Below are 21,107 nucleotides of genomic sequence, written 5' to 3'. Positions count from 1 at the left end.
AATGGCACAATCACGTACAGGTACGTCTCCTTCAACCACTTCCCGCCCGGTCAATAGACAATCGACGCCCGGGAAGCGGTTGTGAAATCCTGACTGGACGTCTATTGACGTCCTGCAGGATTTCATGCCGGCGCGCGCGCCCGTGGGGGCCGCAGCGCGGCGATCGGTGATGCGGGGGGGGGGGGGCAGTTTGACACCCTGCATCTCCGATCTCGGTAAGGAGACTCTTTACCATGTGATCAGCCGTGTCCAATCACGGCTGATCACGATGTAAACAGGAAGAGCCGTTGATGGCTCTTCCTCACTCGCGTTTGACAGACGCGAGTAGAGGAGAGCCGATCGGCGGCTCTCCTGACAGGGGGGGGTTCGCGCTGATTGTTTATCAGCGCAGCCCCCCCTCGGATGCCAACACTGAACACTGAACCCCCGGTGCTCAATAGAGCAAAAAAAAACACAATCGATGCCAATCAGTGCCACAAATGGGCACTGACTGGCAACATGGGCACTGGCTGAAATGATGCCCAGCAATGCCATCAGTGCCACCCCTCAGTGTCCATCAGTGCCACCCAGTGTCCATCAGTGGAAGTATTCCCAGTGCGCATGCTCCAAATCACGTCGCAAATAGTCAATGCTTTCGACGTGAACGTAAACCTACGCCCAGCCCTATTCTGAATCGACTTACGCAAACGACGTAAAACGTGAAAAATACGACGCTGGTCCATACTTAACATTGGCTGCGCCATCTTTTTGGTGGTTTATCTTGACGCCTGAAAAATGCCTTACGTAAACGGCGTATCTTTACTGCGACGGTCGAGCGTACGTTCGTGAATAGGCGTATCTAGCTGATTTACATATTCTAGGCGTAAATCGGCGTCCACGCCCTCTAGCGGCCAGCGTAAATATGCAGCTAAGATACGACGGCGTAGGAGACTTACGCCGGTCGTATCTTAGCAACATTTAAGCGTATCTCAGTTTGAGCATACGCTTAAAATGTAGGACGGCGCGGATTCGGAGTTACGACGGCGTATTCCACCCCCCCCCCCCAATTCTCTCCTGGTGTTACCGTAGTTCATCACCTCCTGGCAAAACTACAAAATGAGTCAGCTGAAACCAAGCTTCTAAGTCCGGGCTCATCTAGACTTCTTATTTACTGCCGCCATCATTACAGACCTTATGGCCAGATGAGATCACAAATTGCGGGTCAGCTAGTCAATGTCCACCAACATGGCGTCCCGATTTTACTTCTTCCCCAAGCACTTGCCGCAGTCCATACATTGCAGGGTCTTGGTGCACCTTTCCCGCACGTGAATCTTTTGGTGTTTGAGCAGAGCAGGTTTGTGCGTGAAGCACTTCCCGCACTCGGCGCAGGGGAAGGGCTTCTCTCCGGTGTGGAACCGTTGATGCCGGACGGACGCCGACTTCTGCGTAAAGCACTTGCCACACTCGGCGCAGGGGAAGGGCTTCTCGCCGGTGTGGATCCGGAAGTGCGTGACCAGGTCGGCCTTGCGGGTGAAACACTTTCCGCACTCGGAGCACACATATGGCTTCTCCCCCGAGTGGATCCGCTGGTGCTGGACCAGGTAGGACTTGTGGGTGAATCCTTTGCCACAGTCCAGACAGGGGAACGGCTTCTCTCCCGTGTGAATCCTGCGATGGATGAGGAGCTTGGATTGCTGGCTAAAATGTCTGCCGCAGTCCAGACAGGGGAAGAATTTCTCGCCTCCTCGAACCGTCCGGTGTGAAACGGTGTTCAGTTTATCTGGGAAAGCTTCTCCAGGGTTGGTGGGATCTGGTGACCTCGGCGCGCCGTGAAGTCCAAAATGAAAATTGGAGGTGACAATCCGGGATCTATCAAGGGAAGATCGTACGGGGCTCAAGTGATCGGGGGATCCATCGACGTCGTGAAGTCCCAGATGGATACTTGTAGCGACAGTACGAGAGTTGTCGAGAGAAGATCCCTGAGGACTACAGGGATCGGGTGATTGGTCCATGCTGGATAGTACTGTCGGGGTTATGGAGACATCTTCAGGAGAACTTTGATCAGAGTTGTCACCTTCTAATTTACAGAATGTGGATAAAACAAGGCTTTGCTCGGGGGCTTTCCTGCCGTTCTGCCCACCTGTTGGAGATAAAAAGGTACAACTGATTAGATACAGTCAGCAAAGGCTCAATACAAGGTCCATATCTCAAGTTTGGGCTAGGACTCGGAAAGATTGCAGTCATAGTATGTCTATCAAAAATATATCAGGTTCCCCCATCAGATTGCCCCATTACATCAAGTGTGCCCAGAGTGCCCCATTACATCAAGTGTGCCCATCAAAGTGCCCCATTACATCAAGTGCCCACATCAGAGTGCCCCATTACATCAAGTGTGCCCAGAGTGTCCCATTACATCAAGTGCCCACATCAGAGTGCCCCATTACTTCAGGTGTCCCAGAGTGCCCCTTTACATTAGGTGTGCCACCAGAATCCCCCCTTACATCAGGTGCGCCCAGAGTGCCCCCTTAAAGTAGGTTCCCCTTTACATTAGGTGGTTCCATCAGAGTGCCCCCTTACATCAGGTGTGCCCATTAGAGTGCCCCCTTACATTAGGTCTGTCCATCAAAGTGCCCCTTTTATATTAGGTGCTCCTTTACATCAGGTGTGCCCATCAGAATGCCCCTTTACATAAGGTGCCCCTTTACATTAGGTGTGTCCATCAGAGTGCCCCCTTTCATCGGGTCTGTCCATCAGAGTTCACCTTTTACATTAGGTGCTCCTTTACATCATCAGGTGTGCCCATCAAAGTTTCCCTTTACATCAGGAGCCCACATCAGAGTGTCACAATCAGAGTGTCCCTTTACATCAGGTAATCAGAGTGTCCCTTTACATCAGGTGCGTCCAGTGTTCCCCCTTTAAAGTAGGTGTGTCCATCAGAGTGCCACCTTACATCAGATCTGTCCATCAGAGTGCCCCTTTACATTAGGTGCCACATTACATCAGGTGCGCCCATCAAAGTGCTCCTTTACATCAGGTGTGCCCATCAAAGTTCCCCCCTTTACATAAGGTGCCCCATTAAATTAGGTGTGTCCATCAGAGTGCCCCTTTACATTAGGTCTGTCCATCAGAGTTCCCCTTTTACATTAGGTGCTCCTTTACATCATGTGTGCCCATCAGAATGCCCCTTTACATCAGGTGCGCCCAGAGTGCTCCCTTACATAAGGTGCCCCTTTACATTAGTTGTGTCCATCGGAGTCCCCCCTTACATCAGGTGTCCCTGGAGTGCCCCCTTAAATCAGGTCTGTCCGTTAGAGTGCCCACTTGCATTAGGTGCCACTTTACATCAGGCGTGTCCATCAGAGTGCCCCCTTTCATCAGGTGTGCCTAGAGTGCCCTGTTACATCAGATGTGCCCATCAGAGTGCCCCTTTCATCAGGTGTCCACCCATTTTATTATGCGAGTGCAATTTTAATTTTTATATTTAATAGAGGTTGGTAATAAAGTCTGCACGTAGATGGTGGCGCCCCCGTCTTTTATTCTTTTTGCAGTGTACAAGTATAGAGGGATTATCCTACACCCTACACTCTGATCAGAGGAGCCGCAGCGATCCAGGGGGGAATATTGGATGTATAAACAATATATTGGGACTTTATTGGGACTCCCCCACTGGGCACAGACCGTCTATCCCGACTCCCCCACTGGGCACAGACCGTCTTTACCGACTCCCCCACTGGGCACAGACCGTCTATCCCGACTCCCCCACTGGGCACAGACCGTCTATCCCGACTCCCCCACTGGGCACAGGCCGTCTATCCCGACTCCCCCACTGGGCACAGGCCGTCTATCCCGACTCCCCCACTGGGCACAGGCCGTCTATCCCGACTCCCCCACTGGGCACATGCCGTCTATCCCGACTCCCCCACTGGGCACAGGCCGTCTATCCCGACTCCCCCACTGGGCACAGGCCGTCTATCCCGACTCCCCCACTGGGCACAGACCGTCTATCCCGACTCCCCCACTGGGCACAGACCGTCTATCCCGACTCCCCCACTGGGCACAGGCCGTCTATCCCGACTCCCCCACTGGGCACAGGCCGTCTATCCCGACTCCCCCACTGGGCACAGGCCGTCTATCCCGACTCCCCCACTGGGCACAGGCCGTCTATCCCGACTCCCCCACTGGGCACATGCCGTCTATCCCGACTCCCCCACTGGGCACAGGCCGTCTATCCCGACTCCCCCACTGGGCACAGGCCGTCTATCCCGACTCCCCCACTGGGCACAGACCGTCTATCCCGACTCCCCCACTGGGCACAGACCGTCTATCCCGACTCCCCCACTGGGCACAGGCCGTCTATCCCGACTCCCCCACTGGGCACAGGCCGTCTATCCCGACTCCCCCACTGGGCACAGGCCGTCTATCCCGACTCCCCCACTGGGCACAGACCGTCTATCCCGACTCCCCCACTGGGCACAGACCGTCTATCCCGACTCCCCCACTGGGCACAGACCGTCTATCCCGACTCCCCCACTGGGCACAGGCCGTCTATCCCGACTCCCCCACTGGGCACAGGCCGTCTATCCCGACTCCCCCACTGGGCACAGGCCGTCTATCCCGACTCCCCCACTGGGCACAGACCGTCTATCCCGACTCTCCCACTGGGCACAGACCGTCTCCCCCTGACTACCGCACTGGGCACAGACCATCTACCCTGACTCTCTCACTGGGCACAGGTCATCTACCCTGACCTCTTACGGGGCACAGGCCATCTCCCCATTACTGTCTACTGACAGAGGAGGGGGAGAAGAAGATTTTGTTGTAGGGACTAAACAAGGAGAATCTGAGACTCTTCTCTGGATTTAGTGTCTGCTGCTCACCTGCGCCGATCTCCATATCAGTTCCTTCCTCTTTGCACCGTTCTTCACTCCTCATGTACATCTCCTCTTCATCAATGACTTCAACTTTGATATTAATCAGGTCTACACCCTACAAGGTAGAAAAAAATATTCAAGTCTGAGTTTTTTAAAGAGAATTTGTTTTGAAGATCTGAAGAGCTTTTCAGTGATGTCACTTCTTTGGGACCCTCAGCTCCCACCTACCTGATGATGGTGGGGGACGGTTTGAACTTCCTGTGTGGAATACAGAGGACGGGGACATCTCTCGGGTGGGTTCCCATTACTGGATCCATCTGTAGGAAACACACACACTGACTGAATACATTGTTTCTATGTGTTTATCAGATGATGGGGGATCTAGGTGGACCCTCCGTACTGCTCTCTCCTTTACAATAAAGTCTCCTCTTACCCGGTGATGTGAGGGGCGGCTGATTCTCCATCATGGCGTCCGTCTGTTCCTCCAAAGTTCTCCATTCCTATGTGGAAAAATAAGACAGTGACATCCTGACACCTTATAGGAACCTGACACACACAATGATACAGTCACCATCCAGACACATCCCTTGTCTGTTACTGGATAATGTCCCAGAATTCCCGGCACCGCTCACCTCTCCTGTCAGCAGATCAATGATCTTCTGGGTGACTTCTAGAATCTTTTTATCTATGTTTCTTTTGGAGATCACGGAGTAAGGTGGAGGCTCTGACTGTGGTTTCTCATGTTTACCAGATGTCTTCCTCACAATTGTATAATCCTGTATTTGAAAATATTTTGTATTATCAACTAAATGCCAACTATGTGATAGAACATTCAAAAGGACAGTCTCAGGATCCATCACCTCTCCAGTCAGCTCTGTGTTTTATTAAAAGAGATAAGAGTGATGTCATGTGACCTCCCAGAATCCTCCTCACCTCTCCGGTCAGCTCTGTGTTTTATTAATAGAGATAAGAGTGATGTCATGTGACCTCCCAGAATCCTCCTCACCTCTCCGGTCAGGTCTGTGTTTTATTAATAGAGATAAGAGTGATGTCATGTGACCTCCCAGAAGCCTCCTCACCTCTCCGGTCAGCTCTGTGTTTTATTAATAGAGATAAGAGTGATGTCATGTGACCTCCCAGAATCCTCCTCACCTCTCCAGTCAGGTCTGTGTTTTATTAACCACTTACCGCCCGGCCTCTAGAAAAATGACAGCCAGGCAGTGGTTGCGTTATCCTGACTGGACGTCAGGTGGAGGCTCTTTACCACGTGATCAGCCGTGTCCAATCATGGCTAATCACAATGAAAACAGGAAGAGCCGTTGATCGGCATTTCCTCACTCAGCACAACTGCCCCCTCCCGCGGATTCCCACACTGGACCACCAGGGAAGCTGCCAGGACCACCCCCAAAATGTGGATGGCCAGGTATGTACCCCATGGCCATCCACATATAAAAATATATACCCAATACATGCCAATCAGTGCCCACTTGTGGGCACTGACTGGCAACCTTATGGAACACTACCAGACAAGTGATGCCCAGCAATGCCACCCATCAGTGCCCACTTATCAGTGACCATCTGTGCCACCCATAAGTACCCATCAGTAGAGGAGAGACGTTTGGCGGCTCTCCTGACGGGGGGGGGGTCTGCGCTGATTGTTTATCAGTGCAGCCCCCCCTGCGGATTCCCACACTGGACAACCAGGGAAGCCGCCAGGACCACCAGGGAAGCCCCCAAAATGTGGATGGCCAGGTATGTACCCCATGGCCATCCACATATAAAAATATATGCCCAATACATACCAATCAGTGCCCACAAATGGGCACTGACTGGCAACATTATGGAATACTACAGACAAGTGATGCCCAGCAATGCCACCCATCAGTGTCCATCCATACCCACCTATCTGTGCCACCCATAAGTACCCATCAGTGCCACCCATAAGTACCCATTAGTGCACTCCATCAGAGATAAGAGTAATGTCATGTGACCTCCCAGAATCCTCCACACCTCTCCGGTCAGCTCTGTGTTTTATTAATAGAGATAAGAGTGATGTCATGTGACCTCCCAGAATCCTCCTCACCTCTCCGGTCAGGTCTGTGTTTTATTAATAGAGATAAGAGTGATGTCATGTGACCTCCCAGAATCCTCCTCACCTCTCCGGTCAGGTCTGTGTTTTATTAATAGAGATAAGAGAGATGTCATGTGACCTCCCAGAATCCTCCTCACCTCTCCGGTCAGGTCTGTGTTTTATTAATAGAGATAAGAGTGATGTCATGTGACCTCCCAGAATCCTCCTCACCTCCCCGGTCAGGTCTGTGTTTTATTAATAGAGATAAGAGTGATGTCATGTGACCTCCCAGAATCCTCCTCACCTCTCCCGTCAGGTCTGTGTTTTATTAATAGAGATAAGAGTGATGTCATGTGACCTCCCAGAATCCTCCTCACCTCTCCGGTCAGGTCTGTGTTTTATTAATAGAGATAAGAGAGATAAGAGAGATGTCATGTGACCTCCCAGAATCCTCCTCACCTCTCCGGTCAGCAGGTAGATGATCTCCAGGGTGAGGTCCAGTATTTTCTGTGTCATGTGACTCCGCTCCTTCTCCATTATAATAGGTGCCCGGCCCTGGTCTTCACAAGACCGCCACTTCTTCTGCAGGCAGAAACATAGGATATGCAGTGAATCAGTGGTCTCTGTACAGCACTGTGGTATATGCCAGAGCTATATACATGTATAATAGTGTGTGACTGTGAGGGGACATTAGAGTGTAAGCTCCTCTGTTACAAAGACCGATGTGACTGGCTCAGTGTTCTCTGTACAGCACTGTGGTATATGTCAGAGCTATATAAATGTATAATAGTGTGGGGGGGGGACATTATTGTGTAAGCGTCTATGGTACAGAGACTGATGTGATTGGCTCAGTGTTCTCTGTACAGCACTACAATATATGTGAGAGCTAAATGAATGTATTATATTAATAATAATGTGTGACTGTGGGGGGGATATTAGAGTGTAAGCTTCTATGGTACAGAGAAAGATGTGACTGGCTCAGTGTTCCCTGTACAGCACTATGGTATATGTCAGAGATGTATAATAATAATAATAATAGTGTGTGACTGTGGGGTGGGGGGGACATTAGGTTAGGGTGACCAGACATCCCCAGTTTCAGGGGATAGCCCCCTGATTGAGGACACTGTCCCCGGACCAAGTCTGTCCCTGGTTTTGTCCCCAGATTGGATTTAATAGGGGGCAGGGGCAATTTCAAAGACAATCAGTGCAGAATAAAAATAAAAAAAATTTGAATTACACCCCCCCGCTCCGCCGTGCCTACTAGCATAGGGGGGGTTGTATTTTTCCCATTATCTGTGCCCCTTTCTGATGAGCGGAAGGAATATTTATTTTTTCCTATTACAGTTTCGGGCGCATGCCCATTCAGCTTCGCTCGCATGTTCTTCTGCCTTGGCTCAAATCCTGGCCAGCCACCTGCCTATCTCCTTGCCTTCCCTGGTGGAGTGATCTTCCTCCGCTCCCCATCCAGTAGTAGCCGAGGCCCGAAGAGTAAGGATGAGCTCCGGCGTGTTCGCATAGAACACGTGCAGAGCCCGCCAGGAAGTCGGCACCCGCGCTGCGCTAATCACAGCCAGGGCGAAATTGTACCGATGCTCGGCTGCAGAGATCGGGAAATGTCTGCCTGGCTGTGATTAGCGCAGCGCGGGTGCCGACTTCCTGGCGGGCTCTGCACGTGTTCTATGCGAACACGCCGGAGCTCATCCTTACTCCTTGCCTTCCCTGGTGGAGTGATCTTCCTCCGCTCCCCATCCAGTAGTAGCCGGGGGCCCGAAAAGTAAGACTTGAGAGGCTGTGAGGCGGGCGGCGACGGGCAGAGAGTCGCTGATTGCCGCCATTACTAGTAAAGAAAAAATATGTCCCCGGATTTCATTTAAAAAATCTAGTCACCTTACATTAGAGTGTAAGCTCCTCTGGTGCAGAGACTGATGTGACTGGCTCAGTGTTCTCTGTACAGCGCTGCGGTATATGTCAGAGCTATATAAATGTATAATAATAATAACAACAACAACGATAGTGTGTGACCGTGGAGGGGACATTAGAGTGTAAGCTCCTCTGTACAGAGACTGTGATTGGCTCAGTGTTCTCTGTACAGCACTATGATATATGTCAGAACTCCTGTATATAAATGTATAACAATAAATTGTTCAGGTGGTGGGACATTAGAGTGTAAGCTCCTGTGGTTCAGAGACTGGCTCAGTGTTCTCTGTACAGCGCTGTGGTATATGTTTGAGCTACATAAAAGTATAATATTAATAACAAAAAAATTATTGCTAATACTCAGGATGATAATGTCTTTGTCTAAGCTGCCTCCTGCTATAACAGTCCACTGTACACACCTTATATCCGGCATTATAATGACCTGATGTACTACAGGTTTATAAAAAGGATTGCCCTTACCTTCTGCCAGGAACATCAATGTCTCCTCTCTCCTCAGGCTCCTCCCCTGACCTGGAAATGATCACCCTGCACTTCCTGTTCACCCGACCCAACCATTTCCTGTCTAGGCCACACCCCATTCCCCTTTAGGTTTGTTCTCAATAAGGACAAGGGGGTCTGGCTGCAGAGTGGAGCTCCACTGATGACAGGAAGTACGTGGCCTCCACTCCACTTTTTTTTTTTAACACTGAACTTTATTGTGAATCTCTGCAGCTCCATTGTCACAGGAAAACATGTGGCTTCCACAATAGACCCCCCTCTCTGAAAAGGACAGGCAGGAAGTCGTCATAGAAAGGAATTTCCAGGTCAGAGGTCAAGGGAAGGAAGCCAAGGCAGCCATTGATGGTTTTGGCAGCAGACAGTTCCTTCTACCCCCATCCTCCTCCATTTCATTTTCTTCCTTTTCGGTTCTGTTTATAGGTACAGCCAGGCATCCCTGACCCGACTCTGCATCCGGCGTAACATGGAGCGTCGAGAAGTCTTATGAGAAGGAAGCGCGGCTAATTGGACCAGGAGGCGCTACATGCAAATATCATTGTAATTGTATAGGTGGGTTTATCATCCAGACTAAGGATGAGCTCCGGCGTGTTCGCACAGTACACGTGCAGAGCCCGCCAGGAAGTCGGCACCCGCGCTGCGCTAATCATAGCCAGGGAGACATTGTCCGATGCTCGGCTGCAGAGATCGGGAAATGTCTGCCTGGCTGTGATTAGCGCAGCGCCGTGCACACTTCCTGGCAGGCTCTGCACGTGTTCTATGCGAACACGCCGGAGCTCATCCTTAATCCAGACAAGTCTAGCTCCTCCCGGGGGGGGGGACTAATGCGGGATCAGGGCATGCAGTGTTTGGGGTGGCCTTGGATGGACGGTCCACGATCTTCACAGCTAAATCGTGTAAATTCCTACACTGTTGGCTTCAATCCGACCAACCGATCATCTTATGTCTGATCACTTACAGCCTGATTTAGGATTTCAGAGGGTGTGCATTAGTCAATGGCGATTTAATATCATCATAATTGTTTTCCGTGTACATTAATTCTGTGTGTGTAATAATTTTCCTATTTTCTGACTTAAGGATCATCCCCCGTGTGATAGCCGACCCCCCAGGATGTATGAGGACCAGAGTCACGTGCCAGAAAGGATCTTACAGCTCACCCTGGAGATCATCAACCTGCTGACCGGAGAGGTGAGGAGGATTCTGGGAGGTAACATTACATCACTCTTATCTCTATTAATAAAGCACAGAGCTGACCGGAGAGGTGAGGAGGATTCTGGGAGGTCACATGACATCACACTTATCTCTATTAATAAAACACAGAGCTGACCGGAGAGGTGAGGAGGATTCTGGGAGGTCACATGACATCACTCTTATCTCTATTAATAAAACACAGACCTGACCAGAGAGGTGAGGAGGATTCTGGGAGGTCACATGACATCACTCTTATCTCTATTAATAAAACACAGACCTGACCGGAGAGGTGAGGAGGATTCTGGGAGGTCACATGACATCACTCTTATCTCTATTAATAAAACACAGAGCTGACCGGAGAGGTGAGGAGGATTCTGGGAGGTCACATGACATCACTCTTATCTCTATTAATAAAACACAGACCTGACCGGAGAGGTGAGGAGGATTCTGGGAGGTCGCATGACATCACTCTTATCTCTATTAATAAAACACAGACCTGACCGGAGAGGTGAGGAGGGTTCTGGGAGGTCACATGACATCACTCTGATCTCTATTAATAAAACACAGACCTGACCGGAGAGGTGAGGAGGGTTCTGGGAGGTCACATGGCATCACTCTTATCTCTATTAATAAAACACAGACCTGACCGGAGAGGTGAGGAGGATTCTGGGAGGTCACATGACATCACTCTTATCTCTATTAATAAAACACAGACCTGACCGGAGAGGTGAGGAGGGTTCTGGGAGGTCACATGACATCACTTTTTTATCTCTAGTTAAAATAACACCTAATCCAGTGGAAGGAGATTTTTATGAAGCAGGGATACAAGTTACTGTGTTATATTCAGGGTTTTTTTTGTCTGAGAATAGGTGCAGGATCTTATGGAGCAGGACCCTGCCCCTGTTTGTGAGAGTATGTAGCGATGTCAAGTGTTGTTTGTGCCGAGTCATATTGTGGGTGTGGCCAAATTGCCCTAAATGTGAAAGGATCTTAACAGGGTATTGTGCAGGGGTCAGCAGTCCATTTTGCACAGAGTTCAGGGTTCTGGAGTTCAGCATGCCAAAAGCACCGTACACACGGAGTGCAGGGTTCAGAAATGCATTATGCACAAGGTACAAAGTTCAGGAGTGCTCTACGGACAGAGCGCAGGGTTCAGGAGTGCTCTACGGACCGAGCGCAGGGTTCAGGAGTGCTCTACGGACCGAGCGCAGGGTTCAGGAGTGCTCTATGGACCGAGCGCAGGGTTCAGGAGTGCTCTACGGACAGAGCGCAGGGTTCAGGAGTGCTCTACAGACAGAGCGCAGGGTTCAGGTGTGCTCTACGGACAGAGCGCAGTGTTCAGGTGTGCTCTATGGACAGAGCGTGGGGTTCAGGAGTGCTCTGTACACAAATTGCAGGTTCAGGAGTGCCTTTTATATACAGGGTGCAGAGTTCAGGAGTGCGGGGTTCAGAAGTGTGCTATGTGTGGAGTGCAGGATTCAGAAAAGCATCACGCATGGAATGTGGAGTTTATGAGGGCACTACACACAGAGTGCAGGGTTCAGGATTGAGTTAAACACTGAGTGGAAGATTCCGACGTGCACAGAGTGCTTGGTGCAGGAGTAGAGGTCGACCGATATATCGGCCGATTATTTCACCTTTTTTAAGAAATCGGCATCGGAAATTAGGCCGATTGTGAGTGCGGGGATCGGAGGAAGGGGTGGGCTTTGGGGATATCCCCCCCCCCCCCGCCCAGGCCGCCTACCTTCTATTCTAAACGGCAGCAGTCTGCTGATTTTTATTTATTTTTTTCCTCGGTGGAGGAATTCGACTGCGGTGGCCGCCGATTGGCTGTTACCAGCCGCGCTGCATTCTGGGACTTGTAGTCCGGAGGCAGAGGTGGGGCGCTCAGCATGTCAGGGGCCGAATGGAGCTGTCTATTGTCTGTGGCCTGGGGAGGGGGCAGAACGAAGCCGGGGACGCTCCGCTGGTGGGCACTGATGAGGTGACTGCGAAGGACATTGTTAGGCTGCACTGGTGGGCACTGATGGGCTGCGATGGTGGGCACTGATGGGCTGAACTGGTGGGCACTGATGGGCTGCACTAGCATTATTATACCAGCCCAACATCATAACCATCACAACGTCATTATTTTCTTGTTCATAAAAAGGGAAAGCCATGCATTGTAAAGCGCATTTTGAAGACGTATTATATATAGATAAGACAGATATGAAAGCACATGGGGCTAGGGATAGATGGATAGAGATGGATATAAATATAAAACCGTAAAGTTCAGTTGGGACTCTGGGAATGTGGAGGGGGACTCTGGTGACTAGAGACCACCTCCCGCAGAAAGAATAAGGCAAAGGGGGGGGGTTACTATTATAGGGGGGGAAAACCTTTATATCAGTGCCCCCTTTCATTATTGACTGGCCTGGCGGCTCTGTCACTGACGACCTCTTAGGTGCACCATGCAGGGCTCAGTCAGTTGGCTCCAGCTTGGTGGCTCTGGTTTTCCTATAGTCTCCTCTCCACAGTACACACAGGTCTGACTTTTCCCGTGACTCCCCATCCCGGCGGTGCTCCTATTCTTGACTCCTCTCCAGACTGCCTTAGAGACTGCAGACAAGAGACGATCAGAGGTTGCGGACATGATACAAGAGATGGTTAGAGGCTGCGGACATGATACAAGAGATGGTTAGAGGCTGCGGGCATGATACAAGAGATGGTTAGAGGCTGCGGGCATGGTACAGGAGATGGTTAGAGGCTGCGGGCATGGTACAGGAGATGGTTAGAGGCTGCGGGCATGGTACAGGAGATGGTTAGAGGCTGCGGGCATGGTACAGGAGATGGTTAGAGGCTGCGAGCATGGTACAGGAGATGGTTAGAGGCTGCGGGCATGGTACAGGAGATGGTTAGAGGCTGCGGGCATGGTACAGGAGATGGTTAGAGGCTGCGAGCATGGTACAGGAGATGGTTAGAGGCTGCGGGCATGGTACAGGAGATGGTTAGAGGCTGCGGGCATGGTACAGGAGATGGTTAGAGGCTGCGGGCATGGTACAGGAGATGGTTAGAGGCTGCGGGCATAGTACAGGAGATGGTTAGAGGCTGCGGGCATGGTACAGGAGATGGTTAGAGGCTGCGGGCATGGTACAGGAGATGGTTAGAGGCTGCGAGCATGGTACAGGAGATGGTTAGAGGCTGCGGGCATGGTACAGGAGATGCCAGAGGCATGGTAAAGGAAATGGTCAGAGACTTAGGACATGATACTAAAGATGTTCAGAGACTGCAGACATGATACAGGAGATGGTCAGAGACTGCAGGATGATACAAGAGATCAATGCAGCCTCACTGTGCCTGTCATTGCCGCCTCACTGTGCCCATCATTGCCGCCTCACGTGCCCATCATTGCAGCCTCGCCATCATTGCCTACTTGTCACTCCCGCTGTATGACAAGTAGGGAGGAGGAGGAGGGATTGGAGCGCTGCAGCCACAGCTTTGATAAATGTGGGGAAATATCCTGTTATCCCGGTAGGCTGGTCCGGCCCTGGGTGCATGAGTGCTCTGCACACAGATGGCGGGGGTGTGGGGTTCAGGAGTGTGCTACAGAGATTGCAGGTTCATGAAGTGCATTAAGCGCAGTTTTCAGGAGTTTGCCACACACACATTGCGGGTTCAGGAGTGCAGGGTTCAGGAGGTTGCTACACACAGATTGCGGGTTCAGAAGTTTGCCACTTGCACATTGCGGGTTCAGGAGTGCAGGGTTCAGGAGTTTGCCACACACACATTGCGGGTTCAGAAGTTTGCCACTTGCACATTGCGGGTTCAGGAGTGCAGGGTTCAGGAGGTTGCTACACACACATTGCGGGTTCAGAAGTTTGCCACTTACACATTGCGGGTTCAGGAGTGCAGGGTTCAGGAGTTTGCTACACACAGATTGCGGGTTCAGGAGTGCATTACGCACAGAGTGCAGGTTTCAGGCCTCTTCCACAGCTTTATCTCTGCATTTCCCATCCTCATCTCACTTTTTGCACCCTTAGCTCTGACCTCTGCACCACCCCCCCCCCCAATCCCTCAGCTTTGCACACAACCCCCTCTACTGCCCCCATCTTCAACCCCCTCCCCCCCCCTCAGTTTCACCATCTTCCACATGCTTACATTTCACCTCTCTGCAGCCGGCCTGGCTCTAGTACCTCCTGTGACTGAGGCTTGTTTCTCCACACAATGCACACTCTATGTGGAGCCGCCGGGAGAAGTGCATTGTCACAAGTGAATGAGGCGATGGAACACAGTTCTGGCCAAAAAAAGCCCTAATTATATTTATCATTGCCATTTTGCAGCATTATGGACCTTTGAAGGAGACTCTTAATCATGTGCCACTCGCCAGCAGTCCCCGTATGTCAAGAAGATTAAGGAACCAGGAACCCATCATGGAGCCTCCACCTCATTCCCTGACCCCCGAAAGAAACAACAAAATTCTGGAAGTCATCAGAAAGATCACTGAGCTGCTGACAGGAGAGGTGAGCGGTGCCGGGAATTCTGGGACATTATCCAGTAACAGACAAGGGGTGTGTCTGGATGGTGACTGTATCATTGTGTGTGTCAGGTTCCTATAAGGTGTCAGGATGTCACTGTCTATTTCTCCATGGAGGAGTGGGAGTATATAGAAGGACACAAGGATCTCTACAAGGACGCCATGATGGAGAATCAGCCGCCCCTCACGTCACCGGGTAAGAGGAGACTTTATTGTAAAGGAGAGAGCAGTACGGAGGGTCCACCTAGATCCCCCATCATCTGATAAACACATAGAAACAATGGGGCAGATCCACAGACATCTGCGCCGGGCGCAGCGTATCTCAGATACGCTACGCCGCCGTAACTTATCTTTTTTAGTTTGAGTCCTCAACGAATCCGCGCCATAAGTTACGGCAGCGTAGTGTATCTCTCGCAGCGTGAGGGCGCGGAATTCAAATGGTTCTAATGGGGGCGTGTTTTATGTTAATACGTCGTGACCCGACGTAAACAACGTTTTTTTTTAACTGCGCATGAAACGTCCCTGGGGCTATCCCAGTGCGCATGCTCGAAATTAAACCGGAACCCGCCAATGCTTACGACGGTGACGTCATTCTACGCAAACGACTTCCGCAAACGACGTAAAAAATTCTAAATTGTATGCGGGAAGGACGGCCATACTTAACATTGAGTACGCCTCAGTATAGCAGCTTTAACTATACGCCGGAAAAAGCCGAACGCAAACGACGAAAAAAAAATGCGCCGGGCCGACGTACGTTCGTGGATCGCCGTAAATAGCTCATTTGCATACTCGACGTGGATTTCGACGGGAACGCCACCTAGCGGCTGCCGAAAAAATTGCAGCTTAGATCCGACGGCGTACAAAGACGTACGCCTGTCGGATCTAGCCGAGATGCCGTCGTATCTTGTTTTGAGGATTCAAAACAAAGATACGACGCGGGAATTTTGAAATTACGCCGGCGTATCAATAGATACGCCAGCGTAATTTCTTTGTGGATCTGCCCCAATGTATTCAGTCAGTGTGTGTGTTTCCTACAGATGGATCCAGTAATGGGAACCCACCAGAGAGATTTCCCCGTCCTCTGTATTCCCAGCTAACAGTGGGGCCCAAACTGTAGGGTGGTGCACATTATTGTAAAGGAGAGGGCAGTACGGAGGCTCCATCTAGACCCCCCCCCCCCATCATCTGATAAACACATAGAAACAATGTATTCAGTCAGTGTGTGTGTTTCCTACAGATGGATCCAGTAATAGAAACCCACCAAAGCGATGTCCCCGTCCTCTGTATTCCCGGGATTCAAGACAGGAAGTTCACACCCTCCGTCACCAGGTTCAGGTAGGTGGAACTGAGAATTTTGCCAAATACCGAAGTGGATCTTCAATGTTGGTTTTGTGTCAGGTTGCTAATTTAGTTACGGAGTTTTGTGGATTGTTTAGAGAAAAACCTGGACTAGAAAGAAAGCCGTTGTTGAAGTTGAGACGGATGACGATGATCCATCTTGGAAGGAAGAAAGTCCCTCAGAGATGAGCTCAGGTGAGTGACTTTACAGAAAAGTTTATTATACTATACATTGCCAAACCCAAAAAATGTTCACCCTATAGAAGAGAAATCATTACGCCACTATCATATAGTGAGGTCCTCAAAGTAGAAGTGGTTTAACTGCAACAGAAGGGTGAGATGGTCACCAATTGACTGTAGTCAAGAGTAGGGATGGGGGAACGGTTCGGCCCAAGCATAAGTTCGGGCCGAACTTTGGTTGTTCGGGGGTTCTGACGAACACCGAACAATATGCTGAGTTTGTGGAAAATTCCAAAGCCGTGGAACCCCGTTGAAGTCTATGGGACACTAACATGAAAAATCAAATAAAGGCTTATATACATGGTATTGTCATAAAAAGTGTTTGGGGACCTGGGTCCTGCCCCAGGGGACACGTATCAATGCAAATATTTTTTTTTTTTTTTTAAACTAATGTTTGTTTCGGGAGCAGTATTTTTAATAATGCTAAAAGTGAAATATTCCTTTCAATTTCGTACCTGGGGGGTGTCTATAGTATGCATGTAAAGTGGCGTATTTTCCCCATTTTTAGAACAGTCCCTGCAGCAAAATGACATTTCCAAAGCATCCTCCCCATGTGGCCTGGTACGTACCTGGGGGGTGTCTTTTGTACCTGGGGGTGTCTATAGTATGCATGTAAAGTGGCGCTTTTTCCCCATTTTTAGAACAGTCCCTGCAGCAAAATGACATTTCCAAAGCATCCTCCCCATGCGGTGCTCTCGCGGCCTGCCAGGTTGCGTGCTCGGATAAGGGTCTGGTATGGATTTTTGGGTGGACCCCTACACCATTTTATTTTTTTCATTTTGGCGCAGGATTCCCCTTAATAACCATACCAGACCTGAAGGGCCTGGTATGAAATTTGGGGGGACCCCCAAGCAATTTATTTTTTATTTTTTTCATTTTGGTTCGGGGTTCTCCTTAATATTCATACCAGACCCAAAGAACCAGGTAATGGACTGGGGGGGAGGGGACCCATGCAGTTTTTTTTTTTTTATGAATTTTATCTCTATTGCCAGGACCCAACAATTCATTACAGCTGCAAGCAGTTTTAAAAAAAAAAAAATCATTTTAGAAATGTCATTTTGCTGCAGGGACTGTTCTAAACACAGGGAAAATGCGCCACTTTATAGGCATACTATAGACACCCCCAGGTACGAAATTTAAAGGAATATTTCACTTTCCCGAAAAAACGGCCGTTTTTTTTTTTACTTTTTTTTTTTTTTGCATTGATGCAGGACTTGGGTCCCCAAACACTTTTTATGACAATACCATGCATATAAGCCTTTAAAATGAGCACTTTCGATTTTTCATGTTCGTGTCCCATAGACTTGAACGGTGTTCGCGTGGTCGAACAAATTTTTTGCCTGTTCGGTGCGAACCGAACCGGGGGGGGGGGGTTGTTCGGCCCATCCTTAGTCAAGAGTTAGGCCGGCCATAGACGATTCGAATCTCGGCAGAGCTGCACCAGATTTTCTCGCAAGGTTTAGTAAATCGACCCCATTGTCACTGGTTGTAATTGGCTGAATTACTGGCAAAGCAATAAAATGGAGGACATGATCTGGCTGGTACTGCTTAGGAAACGGTAAGGTGAAGCAATAAAACGGAGGATATGATCTGATCTGGCAGAACTACCAGGGTCACAAAGGTTGCACTTTCGACCACCCCTGGTGCGCCGCAGTGTCGGGAGGCCCCAGCGGGGTTGCTGGCCACAGTGCTCTGAGCTGAGTTCATCTTTCTCATACAGCCCAGAGCCTGCACTGGTAGTTCTCCCTCCCTCCTCCCTCACATGGATGGGAGAGGAGAGAGCCGATCTGCTTCTTATCCTCCTGTGTGTGCTCTGTGGGAAGCTAAGCAGCTGACATTCAGCTAGGGGCCCCTTCATGTGTTTTTGCACCGGGGCTCTGAGGGTTCTAGTTACGCCTCTGATCTGGCTGTTACTGCTTAGGAAACGTTAAGGTAAAGCTATAAAACGAAGGACATGATCTGACTGGTACTGCTTAGGAAACGGGAAGATGAATCAATAAAATGGAGGACGTGATCTGATTGGCACTGCTTAGGAAACGTTAAGTTGAAGCAATAAAACTGAAGCCATGATGTGACTGGCACTGCTTAGGAAACAATAACCTTTGAACTTTAATTTAAATTTGTTTTGCTTTACTGACTGGGTCCCTTGTGCTTTTTTTTTTTTTTTTTTCTCCTTTAGAAGGTAGACATTTCCTTTTGTCTTCAGACTTTGATGTAGAAGATGAGGACATCACAGGAAGTTCTCCAGAAGGAAACATCCGTACTGCAAATACCCGTCAAAGACGTATTGGGTTGAATAAATCCCTATATGCCTCTAGCAATGAGAAACCTCTTACTGATACTCTTACACAGCCTAGCCTTGGACTTGGTGCAGGTGAAATATTCCCTTGTTTTAAATTTGAAAATTGTTTTCCTCAGAAGGCAGAAATTGACCACCTCCAAAAGCTTCATTCCACTAAGAAGCCATTTCAGTGCACTGAGTGCGGGAAATGTTTCGGCTTCAGGTCGCTACTGGTTAGCCATCGGAGGATCCATACGGGAGAACGCCCCTTTCCCTGTCTGATTTGCGATAAACGCTTTGCGCAGAAAATTACTCTTGAAAACCACAAGCGAATTCACACGGGTGAAAAGCCCTATGAATGCACTGAGTGCGAAAAATGTTTTAGAAGCCACTCGGTTTTGATTGCGCACCAGAAAAAACATAATCGCAGAAAACCCTTCACCCCCAAAACAGGGGTCACACACTACAAAAGTGAGGAGCCATATTTGCGCTCCGGTCGCAGGCAACGTTTGACAGAACATCAGAATGCCCCTGGGGTGGAAAAGCTGCTGTCGTGCACTGTATGTGGCAAGCATTTCCGTCATAGGTCCGCACTCACCAGGCATCTCCGAGTTCACACGGGAGAGAAGCCGTTCACCTGCTTCGAGTGCGGGAAATGTTTTGCACGAAAGATCGGGCTGGCCAAACACCAGAGAGCACACCAAGGCCAGAAGCCTTTTTGGTGTGGTCAGTGTGGGAAAAGATTCCAAAATTCAGCAGGTCTGGCCAGGCATCAAATGACGCATTCTGGCGAAAAGGTTTCTTGGTGCTTGGATTGTCTAAAGTGTTTCAAGGACCCGTCGGCTCTGGCCCAGCATCAGGAGAGCCATACAGAAGGGAAGTCGTTCGAGTGCGCAGAGTGTGGGAAAATTTTCAGCTTCAAGTCAATGCTGGTCAGCCATGAAAGGAGCCACAGTGGTGAGCGGCCCTTTTCCTGCACCGATTGTGGGAAAACATTTCTGCAAAAGGCAGCATTGGTTACCCACCTACGGATTCACACGGGAGAAAAACCATTTCGCTGTTCAGAGTGTGGCAAGCAATTTACACAGAAAGGACATTTAGCTAAACACGAGAAGACTCATGTCTAGGGATATTAAAATGCGGACTTCAAGGAACTTCACCAATGGCAAGAGAGAGCTAAAGGTTGCTGCTCAATGTAAAAATATACCACATGTGGAAGAACCAAAAAAAATTTTTTAGAAATATACTGAACCTAGTTATAGATGGGTCAAGAGCCTAGAGTGACCCAATCCTTAGTGGCTGGTCTAGAACATCAGTCTACAAACTTTCGAAACAAAGGTAGTTCACTCTCCTTTAGACCTATGGGGGGCAGATTGTGGGAGTAGAAAAGGTCCCGAAATCATTGAAAAAAAAACAATTTCCCATCTTTGGTGTCATTGGGAGGAATTGTGTCTCACCGTTGGTGTCATTGGGCTCTATTGTTGGTGCCAGTAAAAGGAATAGTGGCCCATCATTGGAAGGAATTGTGCCCCATCATTGGTGTCATTGTGTCTCGTCGTTGGTGTCATTGGGCTCTATAGTTGGTGCCAGTAGGAGGAATAGTGGCCCATCATTGGAAGGAATTGAGCCCCATCATTGGTGTCATTGGGCCAAATGGTTGGTGTCACTGGGAGGAAATGTGCCCCTTCATTGATATTGGGTGCGGGACGGGGGATTATGGCCCATTGCTGGCATCAGTGGATGAATTGATGCCCCAAGAGCCAGATAAAAGCAAGCAAATGGGCACTTATGCCCCCAGGCCAAAGTTTGGCCACTCTTCGAGAACCTTTTATATTAGTAGTGTCCACTTTCTACGTGCAGAGGGCTTCATGTGCGGCCCTTGACATCATCAAGGGGCCACACATAATATTCTGTGAATTGAATGCTACAGAACGTGGTTAGAGACTTTGGACATGGTCTAAGACTACAGGCACGCTACTGGAGATAGGCATAGACATGCCATAGGAGAACAAAATGGTGGCCGTACATATGGATGCATAAACATGAATGAGATGGGTAAAAGATGGGTTTGGCTCCTGTTCTCAACCTATAGAGAAAACCACCAATGCCCCAGAAGGGATGAAAGGCGTCTGAGGAGTGCTTTACGGGTGGAAAAGAGGAGCTGAAGCCATTTTTTACCCATCTAATTCA

The 21,107-nt window shown here is 49.7% G+C and overlaps 2 protein-coding genes across 2 annotated transcripts; one reads left to right on the top strand and one right to left on the bottom strand.

Moving 5' to 3' along the window:
• Nucleotides 1-1,038: 1,038 nt before the first annotated feature.
• LOC120909399 (gastrula zinc finger protein XlCGF7.1-like) lies at nucleotides 1,039-5,113 on the bottom strand. Its single transcript, XM_040321169.1, has 3 exons — nucleotides 5,079-5,113; nucleotides 4,857-4,965; nucleotides 1,039-2,119 (listed from the first exon to the last, which is right to left on the bottom strand). The coding sequence occupies exons 2-3, from the start codon at nucleotides 4,915-4,917 to the stop codon at nucleotides 1,239-1,241; spliced, it is 942 nt and encodes a 313-aa protein (XP_040177103.1). The 5' UTR covers nucleotides 4,918-4,965; nucleotides 5,079-5,113; the 3' UTR covers nucleotides 1,039-1,238.
• A 1,037-nt stretch (nucleotides 5,114-6,150) lies between these two features.
• LOC120910495 (gastrula zinc finger protein XlCGF57.1-like) lies at nucleotides 6,151-20,220 on the top strand. The gene is made up of 5 exons (XM_040322252.1): nucleotides 6,151-6,273; nucleotides 14,865-14,919; nucleotides 16,296-16,393; nucleotides 16,495-16,591; nucleotides 18,816-20,220. Exons 1-5 carry the CDS (start codon nucleotides 6,151-6,153, stop codon nucleotides 20,042-20,044), a joined length of 1,602 nt encoding a protein of 533 aa, XP_040178186.1. The 3' UTR covers nucleotides 20,045-20,220.
• Nucleotides 20,221-21,107: the final 887 nt, after the last annotated feature.

The sequence above is a fragment of the Rana temporaria genome, chromosome 8 (assembly GCF_905171775.1).
Source record: "Rana temporaria chromosome 8, aRanTem1.1, whole genome shotgun sequence".
Classification (NCBI taxonomy): Eukaryota; Metazoa; Chordata; class Amphibia; order Anura; family Ranidae; genus Rana; species Rana temporaria.
The sequence above is the reverse complement of the archived record's forward strand: the minus strand, read 5'-3'. Positions and strand labels throughout refer to the sequence as shown.